The sequence below is a fragment of the Bison bison genome, unplaced genomic scaffold (genome assembly GCF_000754665.1).
Source record: "Bison bison bison isolate TAMUID 2011002044 unplaced genomic scaffold, Bison_UMD1.0 scf7180017864040, whole genome shotgun sequence".
NCBI classification, from domain to species: Eukaryota; Metazoa; Chordata; class Mammalia; order Artiodactyla; family Bovidae; genus Bison; species Bison bison.
Window position 1 is genome coordinate 1,707,542 of NW_011494612.1, and position 11,821 is coordinate 1,719,362.

General features: G+C 37.9%; 1 protein-coding gene across 2 annotated transcripts in view; it reads left to right on the forward strand.

The window, feature by feature from the left end:
• Positions 1–11,821, forward strand: part of SERPINI1 (serpin peptidase inhibitor, clade I (neuroserpin), member 1) — an 85,892-nt gene that overhangs the window by 48,735 nt on the left and 25,336 nt on the right. For both annotated transcript variants that reach the window (XM_010835197.1, XM_010835196.1), the window contains exons 2-5: positions 4,270–4,537; positions 5,562–5,792; positions 8,161–8,355; positions 10,176–10,380. In XM_010835197.1, coding sequence (XP_010833499.1) covers positions 4,288–4,537; positions 5,562–5,792; positions 8,161–8,355; positions 10,176–10,380 — 881 coding nt within the window. In that variant the 5' untranslated portion in view covers positions 4,270–4,287. The remainder of the gene's footprint in view (positions 1–4,269; positions 4,538–5,561; positions 5,793–8,160; positions 8,356–10,175; positions 10,381–11,821) is intronic.

Below are 11,821 nucleotides of genomic sequence, written 5' to 3' on the forward strand. Positions count from 1 at the left end.
TTTCTCCCGGCAATCTTGATTCCAGCTTGTGCTTCTTCCAGCCCAGCGTCTCTCATGATGTACTCTGCATATAAGTTAAATAAGCAGGGTGACAATATACAGCCTTGACGTACTCCTTTTCCTATTTCATCATGTTACAAAATTGTATTTACACTTCTAACTGTACATTATCAAGACATGTTTAAAACTGGATTTGAATGTTCTGAAAATCTTTCTGTAAAAAAATTTTTTTTTTTACATTGGCACACCGTAAAACTTCACCCGGTATTTTACCTCATTTCTCAGCCTTTCAGGGTGTGCGTAAGTGTTAGTAAATGATCATGCAATAAGGTTACTGTTACTTCTTCTACTCCTTCCACTGGCAAAGAATTGAGAAGCAACGTTACACCTGGGTATTCTTTAGATTTCTAGAGACATATACTCCTCTAGAGTATATGTAAAAGGAGACACGTACTCCTTTTCCTTATTGGAACCAGTCTGTTGTTCCATGTCCAGTTCTAACTGTTGCTTCCTGACCTGCGTATAGCTTTCTCAGGCAGGTCAGGTGGTCTGGTATTCCCATCTCTTTCAGAATTTTCCACAGTTTATTGTGATCCACACAGTCAAAGGCTTTGGCATAGTCAATAAAGCAGAAATAGATGTTTTTCTGGAACTCTCTTCCTTTATTCACGATCCAGTGGATGTTGGCAATTTGATCTCTGGTTCCTCTGCCTTTTCTAAAACCAGCTTGAACATCTGGAAGTTCACGGTTCACGTATTGCTGAAGCCTGGCTTGGAGAATTTTGAGCATTACTTTACTAGCGTGTGAGATGAGTGCAATTGTGCAGTAGTTTGAACATTCTTTGGCATTGCCTTTCTTTGGGATTGGAATGAAAATTGACCTTTTCCAGTCCTGTGGCCACTGCTGAGTTTTCCAGATTTGCTGGCATATTGAGTGCAGCACTTTCACAGCATCATCTTTCAGGATTTGAAATAGCTCAACTGGAATTCCATCACCTCCACTAGCTTTGTTCATAGTGATGCTTTCTAAGGCCCACTTGACTTCACATTCCAGGATGTCTGGCTCTAGGTGAGTGATCACACCATCGTGATTATCTGGGTCGTGAAGATCTTTTTTGTACAGTTCTTCTGTGTATTCTTCCCATCTCTTATTAATATCTCCTGCTTCTGTTAGGTCCATACCATTTCTGTCCTTTATCGAGCCCATCTTTGCATGAAATGTCCCCTTGGTATCTCTAATTTTCTTGAAGAGATCTCTAGTCTTTCCCATTCTGTTGTTTTCCTCTATTTCTTTGCATTTATCACTGAAGATGGCTTTCTTATCTCTCCTTGCTAGTCTTTGGAACTCTGCATTCAGATGCTTATATCTTTCCTTTCTCCTTTGCTTTTCACTTCTCTTCTTTTCACAGCTATTTGTAAGGCCTCCCCAGACAGCCATTTTGCTTTTTTGCATTTCTTTTCCATGTGAAACGCAGTCATTTCCCAATAGTTGTGTTACTGAATGACAGATACTACTATCATACAGTGACTTTAATTTCTTGGTCTTATACTAGATAACATTAAATGAAAACAATGTGTCTTTGCTAGGTAAAGTGAAGATGGCACATCAGATAGTAAGCAGTACGGTGACATGATGAAGAGCATGAGCTTTTGAACCCCATTTGGATTTCAGACTTTCCCTAAATACCATTACATCTTCAGTATTAAATACTAGATATGTTTTAAGTTCTCTTTCAGCTTAGGATAGTATATGCTAAATTTGTTCCATCTGAAACTAGAGAGAAAACTCATATCTTCTACTTTGATTTTCCCTGGAGAGGACAGAGGAAAAGAGAATGCCACAGCAGCCTCTATGGTGGCTGAAGTCTGTGGACCAACAGGGCAGCTGTGCCCTGGCATCTGGCTTCTGTCTGGATGCTGTTTCCACTGCAGACTCTGTTCTGCAACCATGCACTTCATCTCCCACCAGTAGCTATTCTCGGCCTCCTCACCGCATGGGTTGTGAGAGTTCATATTTACATATCGGCTAAACGTTATCTTCCTAAACAAACAAAAATTATTCAAACCTTATTGCAAAATGTGTGGGCTTCCCTGGTAGCTCAGCTGGTAAAGAATCTGTCTCCAATGCAGAAGACTCTGGTTCAGTTCCTGTGCTGGGACAATACCCTGGAGAAGAGATAGGCTACCTACTCCAGTATTCATGAGGTTCCCGGGTGGCTCAGACAGTAAAGGATCTGCCTGCAATGTGGGATACCCGGGTTCTGATCCCTGGTTTGGGAAGATCCCCTGGAGGAAGGCAAAGCAACTCCCTGCAATATTCTTGCCTGGAGAATTCCATGGACAGAGGAGCCTGGCAGGCTATAGTCCTTGGGGTCACAAAGAGTCAGACGTGACTAAGCGCGCACACACACACACACACACACACACACACACGAAGTGTGTGGGGGGATGGATGTGGGGGTGGGGGAGTTTGGAACTTCTCAGACAAAAAACTGATACCTGAAACTTAACCCTAAAATGTGAAGGATTTGCAAAGTGACTAGGCAAAGTTCTCTGAAATTGATCAGAAATATTACAGGACTGGTTAAAGCATTCTGACTCAAAAACCTGTCAGAAGCATGCTGCTCTTAGATTAAATGTGTATTCACTCTGTTAACTGAGTAATGGGGACTGTTTTGCATCATACTAATTAAAATACAATTTTCCAAATATGTTTGCTCACTACCACTTTACTTGTTGTTTTAATGATTATTTGTTTTTTAAAAAATATCAAGAACAAGGAAGCTACTTCATTGTTTGAATAGGTAGTTTAGCTACCAGATGCCTACAGTGACAAAGTGTCAGAATATGAGGAGAGAGGGAATCCTGTTTCCAGTCTGTGCCAGTCAGGCTCTTTGTGGGGAGACAGGACATGTGGAACACTAGTTGCCAAGAGGCAGGAGTATCATTCTAAGATATCTGGGCGGTGACACTGCTTTCTCTTCCCAAAGGAAAATGGTTCAAGGACCAGATGAGCTTGATATTTTGAATAGTTATTTAAATAGAATCGCTAGTTTACTGGTGTGAGCTGAAATAGTCCTATAAGCCTGAGTATGAAAGGATAGTATTGCTGGAGCGAGGCTCCTCCCTGCACAGAGACAGGCACCTAGGACAGCAGCCTCCTAGGAACTGATGTGTAAGGAAAACCACACAGGATCTGCCAAATCTGCTTTTTCTCAGGGTTACCACTTCCTGTGGGTTCAGCAGCTTGGGCTGAGTAAACTGGGGCTCCTGGCAGGTGTGTGTCTGATATCTCCCCTCTAGTTGGTAACCCAGTTGGTGTATTAACTTCATGTGAACATGTTAGTTGCTCAGTCGTGTCTGATTCTTTGTGACCCCATGGACTGCCAGGGGGAGTAATAGCCCCAGTAGCCCTCCAGGGTTCTCTGTCCATGGGGATTCTCCAGGCAAGAATACTGGAGTGGGTAGCCATTCCCTTCTCCAGGGGATCTTCCCAATCCAGGGACTGAACCCAGGTCTGCTGCATTGCAGGCAGATTTTTTACTGTCTGTGCCATCAAACTGTAGTAAAGGGGTAAAGGGGCATTTGAAAATGCCTAACTTCAGTAACTGATCTTAAACCCTGTGAATATTTTTTGGTTTTCACTTGGATTGTCCTGGGCCTACATAGTTTAGTGTTAGCTAGAATAAACTGTTTCAAAGTCATGACCAAAATATATATGATGGAAGTGGTAGTCGCTCAGTCGTGTCTGACTCTGTGACCCCATGGATTGTAGCCAGCCAGGCTCCTCTGTCCATGGAATTCTCCAGGCAGCAATACTGGAGTGGGTTGTCATTTCCTTCTCCAGGAGGTCTTCCCAACCCTGAGATCAAATCTGGGTCTCTTGCTTTGCAGGCAGATTCTTTACCATCTGAGCAACCAAAGAAGCCTCATATATGATGAGGCTGTGAAAACTGATAAATTAGCCTCACCACACATTGTTAAATATGTATCTATATATACTTAACCTCATGAAGATGGGACCAGGGCTATCTTGTTCTGGGGAGTATCCTCAGAAATCAGCAGCATTACTTGCTCATTTGACTATTAATTGATTAATAGGATCTTCCAACAAATCCCTTAATGAGCTTTTGTTATAGAGACAATAACACTGCATGTGTTTAAAAATTTTGGTTTGCTTTACAGCTTTTCCAAGAAATTATTTTTATTATTATTTTATGGTTCCATTTCTCTGAGGTAGTAATTAATATGTAAATTATTGTTCTCCAGGCTTGAGATTATTCCAGCATGGCTTTTCTTGGACTCTTCTCTTTGCTGGTTCTGCAAAGTTTGGCTTTAGGGACCACTTTCACTGATGAAACCATTGCTGAGTTGTCAGTGAATATGTATAACCATCTTCGAGCCACTGGGGAGGATGAAAATATTCTCTTCTCTCCACTGAGTGTCACCCTTGCAATGGGAATGTTGGAACTTGGGGCCCAAGGGTCTACGCTGAAAGAAATCCGTCACTCAATGGGATATGACAGCCTGAAAAATGGTAAGTGTGCTTAGGTTTGATTTCTCAAAATAGTTTGACTTTAGTTCTCAACTCAATTGTGTTGTCTATATCTGAGGCAGCAGTATTTAAACAGGGTAAGAAAGTGGTCTCACTAAGATGGTATGAGGAAGACAAGCATTAGGAAACCCAAGAAAGTTCTTTTTCTTAGCTGCATCCCTGGCTGAGTTAATCTAAGGAAATGATATCTTTATTATTATTATTATTGTTAATTAAATAGACTTCACTGTGATTAACAAAGGCAACCATGGTTCTTGCTCTGATGGCGTTTCCAATTTAGAGAGAGAGGCATAAATTAATCAATTATCACATAAATAAATGAGAAATTACAACTGTTAGGAGTGCTTTAAAGAAAAAATTCTCTAAATATCAGAAATTTTTATTTAAAATCAACTGTATCTTCATTATTCAACTAGCAACCATGAATTTTTTTGGAATGTTGTATAATACTATCATGAAAATCTTGTATTGGAGAAAATTTCTAGCCAAAATGTATATTGTAATCACTTTGCTATGATGTAAAATTTCTATTTAATATTTCCAATATACGTATGAATTAACTCATTAAAAACTTGAGAATTAATACAATTTTGACTGGATTTTCTATTTATAAAGTTAAAAAGTTTACTGAAAGTAAAATTTAAAGGAATATTTTGATTTTTAAACTAGATAATAAAAATTAATTCATATTTCTGATAATTATAAGACTAACTTAAAGTAACCTAAGTACTTTGAAAGAAAACAATCCAAATATCTCTACTTTATAGATAGATAATCAATAAAAAATAAAAATAATATCAGTAATAAAACTGCAAAAGTTAATTTGAACATCTAGAAATAGCACAAATCTTGCAACTTCCACACCATGTCAGTGTGGGGAAGAAGCAAGTGCTTTTTCTTTGGGCCTGTTCTCTTAATCCTCCTTGCTATATTTTCATGCTCTTCCACTCTTCAGAATCTTTCACTGTGTTTGTTCCACTAATAAACATCCTTTGTCATTTTGCAGGTGAAGAATTTTCCTTCTTGAAGGATCTTTCTCACATGGTAACTGCTGAAGAGAGCCAGTATGTGATGAAAATTGCCAATTCCCTCTTTGTGCAAAATGGATTTCATATCAGTGAAGAGTTTTTGCAAATGATAAAAAAGTACTTTAATGCAGAAGTCAATCATGTGGACTTCAGTCAAAATGTAGCTGTGGCCAACTATATCAATAAGTGGGTGGAGAATAACACAAACAGTAAGTTATTTGGCTCCTTTCTTTCTCTAATAGCTTAGTTTGAACTTTCTTTTCCTTCTGACATTATTTGTCCCTTTGTTCCTTTTACATGTTGAATGTTAGATTGCATTTAGTTGAGTATCTACTAATTATTTTTTATAGATTACAACTGATTTTAGAAACCTTGTTCATGAATAAACATTAGAGAAAGATGTTAAGTCTTTTGACATATATAGAATATTGGCACTGATAAATTAATATGAGATGTGTGTCTCCAGTTGGTGAGTTTCATCTGAACAGTAATTTTATTACTGTATGGAATTTTACTACAGCTGACTATTTCATAAGTTAGATACTATTTAGAATGACAGTTGGTGACTCTCTTAACAGTGTGATTAAAATAGAATAAGAGAGTTTAAAAACATTTGTTGACTTTTAAACCACAGAACTTAATTGGTAATCAAAAAATTATACAGGATTCCTTTTAAATCCCATTTTAAGCCAAATAAATGGAGAGGGATTAGAAAAAGATGCATTTGTTTTAATTTTTACTTCTAAATCTTATTATCCAAATGTATTCGAACTCTCCAAATGTTTCATATGTTATCATTTTATTTTCCAATTTTACCAAAAAATAATTGAAATTGGAATTTAAAAAAAAATAAGACCAAACTGAAATTAGATTACTTTGGCTGTTCATTATATTAATTAACTCATGTTGTCAAGACTCCAAAAATAATATTAGTCTTAATACATTTAATGCTGGAACAGCAACAACAAAAGACCCTGATCACATACTCTTTGTCCCATAATCCCCAAAATGCTGACTTTAAAAAAAAAAAAAAAGAAGTGCTAACTAATAAAATGAGAGAGTGCCAAGCAAATATTGGCTCTATGGTTTCTAACTATGAGATTAAAATGTAACATAAAAGAAACACAATTATGTTTTAACATTCAAAGAGTAAGTTAAGAATAATAATTCACCTGAATCAGACTGAATTATTGAAAGCTGTTTAATTCCAAACTCCCCTTAAACAATTTCAGCCATCACCAAAGTCCCAATGTCTTTCACAATAGATTTAGATAGGAACATTTAAATGATGAGAAATAAGATATCATGAGTTAAATTGGCTTTTACACATCTGTTTTCACTTACTCAGAAGCAGTTGTTGCATTTGGTAAAAAGATATCCAATGTACATGGGGAAACCATTTGAATTGAATGACATTTAAATTACATACATTGTACAAGAGTAAACTTAGAAATGTTTGTTGAATGCTTATTCTGTGTTGGGGGGCTTTCCAGGTAGCTCAGTGGTAAAGAATCTGCCTGCCAATGCAGGAGACTAGGTTCTATCCATGGGTTGGGAAGATTCCCCGGAAAAGGGAATGGCAACCCACTCCAGTATTTTTGTCTGAAAAATTCTATGGACAGAGGAGCATGGCAGGCTATAGTCCACAGGGTCACAGAGTCAGACACGACTGAGCTACTGAGCACATGCACACTCTGTGTTGAGTTTTACGTTTATCATTGCAACTAGGAAGTAGTGAAGCCTGAGATTCTGTTGTATGTAGTTCTGTAGTTTGTGAAAATGTCAGAATACTACTAGTGTTATTTTAGATGGTGTGGGTGTTTTAGATCCCCTTAGTCTGTAAGTGTGTGTGTGTGTGTGTATAACATTTTTTCCTTTAAAAGTTCAGTTCAGTTCAGTCGCTCAGTCATGTCAGACTCTTTGCAACCCCATGAATCGCAGCATGCCAGGCCTCCCTGTCCATCACTAACTCCCGGAGTTCACTCAAACTCACGTCCATCGAGTTGGTGATGCCATCCAGCCATCTCATCCTCTGTCGTCCCCTTCTCCTCCTGCCCCCAATCCCTCCCAGCATCAGAGTCTTTTCCAATGAGTCAACTCTTCACATGAGGTGACCAAAGTACTGGAGTTTCAGCTTTAGCATCATTCCTTCCAAAGAACACTCAGGACTGATCTTTAGGATGGACCGGTTGGATCTCCTTGCAGTCCAAGGGACTCTCAAGAGTCTTCTCCAACACCACAGTTCAAAAGCATCAGTTCTTCAGCCCTCAGCTTTCTTCACAGTCCAACTCTCACATCCATACATGACCACTGGAAAAACCGTAGTCTTGACTAGATGGACCTTTGTTGGCAAAGTAATGTCTCTGCTTTTGAATATGCTATCTAGGTTGGTCATAACTTTCCTTCCAAGGAGTATGTGTCTTTTAATGTCATTAGGTACTTTTAATTTTTATTGTAAATATTACAATGGTATAAAGTTCTTAATCACTCTGTCAGATGATAGTTTGACAATCTTTTGATATTCTTTCATCTTTTGATTTAATATGAATTTTCATCCGTTTGTCTTTTCCTGAATAGGTCTGTTGAAGGATTTGGTATCCCCAAGGGATTTTGATGCTGTCACTCATCTGGCCCTCATCAATGCTGTCTATTTCAAGGGGAGCTGGAAGTCACAATTCAGACCTGAAAATACCAGAACTTTTTCCTTCACTAAAGATGATGAAAGTGAAGTCCAAATTCCAATGATGTACCAACAAGGAGAATTTTATTATGGTAAGACATTTTGGCTTTTTTTCTCTCTTCTTAGAGCACATCAACAAATTTCTAAGAAAAAACATGAAATATTTGTTATTCAGATTTCTTGTCAATCTGATTTGGGCTACAATTCAATTTTCTTGGCCCTATTTTCAAAGACTTTTGATTAGATCCTGAATGAATATTATATGTTGTGACAGTTTTCCAATATGTTTAGTTTATAAAGTTGATTACACATACAGAGTGACTTTATTCATGTGAAAATATCTGACCTTGTATAAGAATGTTCTGAGTTCCTCCAGAAAGCCATTCACTTTGGGGTAGTTTTCAGTGAACCATATGTTCTACCCAGGTCTTGGTTTGTACACCCCATCACTTTTTGAACTATAAGCATTCTTTTAAAATTTTGCTTTCAGACTTATGTATGTATGTGTGTGTGTGTGTGTGTGTGTGCTCGGTCACTCAGTCATGTCTGACTCTTTGAGACCCCATGAACTCTAGCCCACCAGGCTCCTCTGTTCACGGGATTTCCCATGCCAGAATACTAGAGTGGGTTGCCATTTCCACTCCAGGGGATCGTCCTGACCCAGGGATTGAACCCATATCTCTTGCATCTGCTGCACTGGTGGGCAGATTCTTTACCACTGTGCCACTTGGGAAGCCCATACATATGCATGGTCAGGCATAATTATTCATAGTTTCACTTACTGAGAGTCTATAATTTGTGATACAAGTCAGCATCTCTGGCATTATTTTCAGGGATATTTTGTTGGACTTTTCAGAATTTTAGGGTGCTAATCCTCTCTATATACCATGCTGAACTGTGATAATCTATTGTCTTAAGCAGAAATGTAAGTAAGCTAAATATATATTAGAACAAATATTTTATTCTATGCAAAGGTACATTATAAAAGTAACAGATTATAATCACAGTTAATTAAATTAACAGTCAAAATATGAAAGGAAAATATCCATTTATTTGAGAACCAAAATATTTAATGTGGCGTCTAAAGGATATCAGTTAAATGAAAATATTCAGAACAAAAACATTACATTTTTTAAAACTAGTTGCAGGGTTATTTATTTTAAAGACTTTATTATTATTATTATTATTATTAATGAAAGCCTGGTCAATTTAGCTAAATTCATGGAACACTAAGCCAACTACCTAATTATCTACTTTGGAGATTTTAATCACCATAAATGCTCTAAATTTCATGTTGGCTGTGCTACCTTGGCCTCAAAACTTTTAGCTGTGGTAATAATAGAGTTGGCTTTCTTGGTGGACTATCCCTGGGTTGGGAAGATCCTCGGGAGAAGTGAATGGCAACCCATTCCAGTTTTCTTGCCTGGAGAATTTTATGGACAGAGGAGCCTGGCGGGCTAGAATCTATGGAGTCAGAAAGAGTTGGACATGACTGAGCGAGAGTACGGGGTATTACATGGTCAGTTTTTCCCTTCTTAGAAATCAGGTGGATACTGGTAAATGTGATTCACATCCAACATGGATCCAGAGCTTTATTTTTCTAATCATGACTTTTCATTTTTTTAATGATATCCTTAAAATATATTCATTTGAGGTATGTCCCTTAAAAATAAAATGTTAAGTCTAGAGAACATGCTATGACACATGTGAAACAGTTCTGGAGATCCTAAAATTAATTTGGTAGGACTGAGGAATCACAATTTCAGGGCCTACTTTAAAATAAATTGTCTTCTTCTCAGATGCCTGAATTTTTTATATTCTATACATAACTTTGGAAGAAAGTTATAACAAATATAAACGTTTTATTCAAGCCTTGATGGAGGCCTTTTTTCTCCTTTCTGTCCTTTTTTAGGGGAATTTAGTGATGGCTCCAATGAAGCTGGTGGCATCTACCAAGTCCTGGAAATACCATATGAGGGAGATGCGATAAGTATGATGCTGGTATTGTCCAGACAGGAAGTTCCACTGGCCACACTGGAGCCATTGGTTAAAGCACAGCTGATTGAAGAGTGGGCAAACTCTGTAAAGAAGCAAAAGGTGGAAGTGTACCTGCCCAGGTGAGAGACTCCTGTATAACTCCCTCTGAAAGCATGGGCAGAGGGTATCAATGAGGCTTCTGACTCAAAGGAACTCTTGTCACTGCTTTTGAATTTTGTCTTGTGTTGCTCTTCTCTTCCTCCTTTTCCTTCTCCTCCTTCTTCATCTTTTTAAAAAATATTCTTTCACACTCACTCAGTTCTGCCCAGAGCACAGGCTGACTCATTTATTTATTCAGTACCACTTATCAAGACCAAGTTTCAGATATGAGTCAATATCCTTAGCTTAATTTTAGAAGATTTTTCAATAGATTGTCTCTGAATATCATTTGCATTGACAGTCTTCTGGTAGTTCATTAATATTTGAAGTTGATAATAGCTGGGGGAAAATAACTTTCTATTTTGTTGGAAGTGCAAACAAGTCATGTTTTAGGTGTTAAATGCAATCATAAATAAGCAGGAAGAAGCTTAAAATTTTCCCTGTGGCTGAAAGAATAAAAGCTATGCAGGGCCTAGATATTCTGACTACCATCCACTTCCTCAACCCTTTCTCTGACCACTCACCATATCAAATCCTTTGTAGTAGGTACTGTCTGTGTGCTTGTACTTATACCACAGTCACCTGCCCTTTTATGCCTCTAGGTCTCTATGTACATTTTTGCATTAACCTAAAATGCCCTCTTGGAGTCTTTGCCAGGTATTGTTTACTTGGCCTTCAGGTTACAACTCTGGCACCAATTCTTCTAGAACCAGGTGATGGAGCAGATGATCCTCCCTTTGCCTCATGTATGCACCTCCCTGTTATGACAATGCATTTATGTTACTGTGCATGTTTGCCAAGTCACTTCAGTCATGTCCAACTCTCTGTGACCCTGTGGACTGTAGGTCACCAGGCTCCTCTGTCCATGGGATTGTCCAAGCAGAATACTGTAGTGGGTTGCCATGCCCTCCTCCAGGGGGTCTTCCCGACCCAAGGATTGAACCCACGTCTCTTACTGTCTCTTGCATTGGCAGGTGGGTTCTTTACCACTAGTGCCACCTGGGAAGTCCCAAATTACCACCCCAAGCAGAATTAAATTTTTTGTAGGTCTTGATTTTTTTTCTGTCGATTCTTTTAAAGTCAATTCTCTCTCCCATCCTAGAAACACAATAAGTGTTTGCAAAAATCAAATCCAACTGAAGATATTATTCTGCCCTGAACACCTTAAAACCTAATAGGGAAGCTAGACCAGTAAACACAAACAACAAATTTATAAACATAATGTGTAAATTCTAGGCTAGAAAACAAGACACAGATAAACAGCCAATAAGCATGTACAAGTGTGTATGTGGAATACAGTTCCAATATTCATTCCATATTAAGAAAATTTTATTTTATTTTTTTTAATTTTATTTTATTTTTAAACTTTACATAATTGTATTAGTTTTGCCAAATATCAAAATGAATCCATCACAGGTATAC